The 657-nt window shown below is 40.0% G+C and overlaps 1 protein-coding gene across 1 annotated transcript in view; it reads left to right on the forward strand.

The window, feature by feature from the left end:
• The window catches only part of drd4-rs (dopamine receptor D4 related sequence), a 6,252-nt gene extending 5,855 nt beyond the window's left edge, over positions 1–397 (forward strand). Inside the window, exon 4 of the mRNA XM_035677861.1 lies at positions 195–397. Coding sequence (XP_035533754.1) covers positions 195–397 — 203 coding nt within the window. The remainder of the gene's footprint in view (positions 1–194) is intronic.
• The last annotated feature ends 260 nt before the right edge of the window (positions 398–657 follow it).

Consider the following 657-nt stretch of genomic DNA (forward strand, 5'->3'; position numbering starts at 1 on the left):
ACTTGTACTGAATGATAAGAAGTCATCTGAAATACCTTGGAGATAAATCTTTTGATTTGATTTATTTGACATCTCAAATATATATATTTATGTACCTTGTCAAACATTGCGACAAATGCATACATATTGATATTCAGAATCCTCAGTAGAAGGATGATTTGTCCTTTAACCATCTGTCTCTCCTCTGTCTCCAGGTGTGTTTCTGGCCTGTTGGACACCTTTTTTCGTCGTTCACGTCACCAAGGTGTTGTGTCAGTCGTGTAACATCGGACCGACCCTCATCTCCGTGGTCACATGGCTTGGCTACGTCAACAGCGCCGTCAACCCGATCATCTACACTGCTTTCAACACCGAGTTCAGGAACGTCTTTCACAAGCTGCTCTGCTGTAGGACATGAACCTAAAACTTAAAACTCAAAAACTCAGACTTCAGACTGTTTCAGATTGTCTTCAGACCGTCTCTAACATCCTCAAACTTTCTCAGACTGTCTTGAGACTTCTTCAAACTCTAAGACATCCTCAAACTGACGCTCAGTAAACAGGAAGAAGAAGGTTTCTGACCAAAGCCTTACTTTAGATCTCAGCTGGACTGAAACAATCTCTTATTTTGAAGTTTTTTTTCCATGTTTCAGTCTCTTACTTTGAAGGTTTTAATTAT

Source organism: Morone saxatilis, unplaced genomic scaffold, assembly GCF_004916995.1.
Source record: "Morone saxatilis isolate NCDOM2014 unplaced genomic scaffold, NCSU_SB_2.0 Contig10, whole genome shotgun sequence".
Classification (NCBI taxonomy): domain Eukaryota; kingdom Metazoa; phylum Chordata; class Actinopteri; family Moronidae; genus Morone; species Morone saxatilis.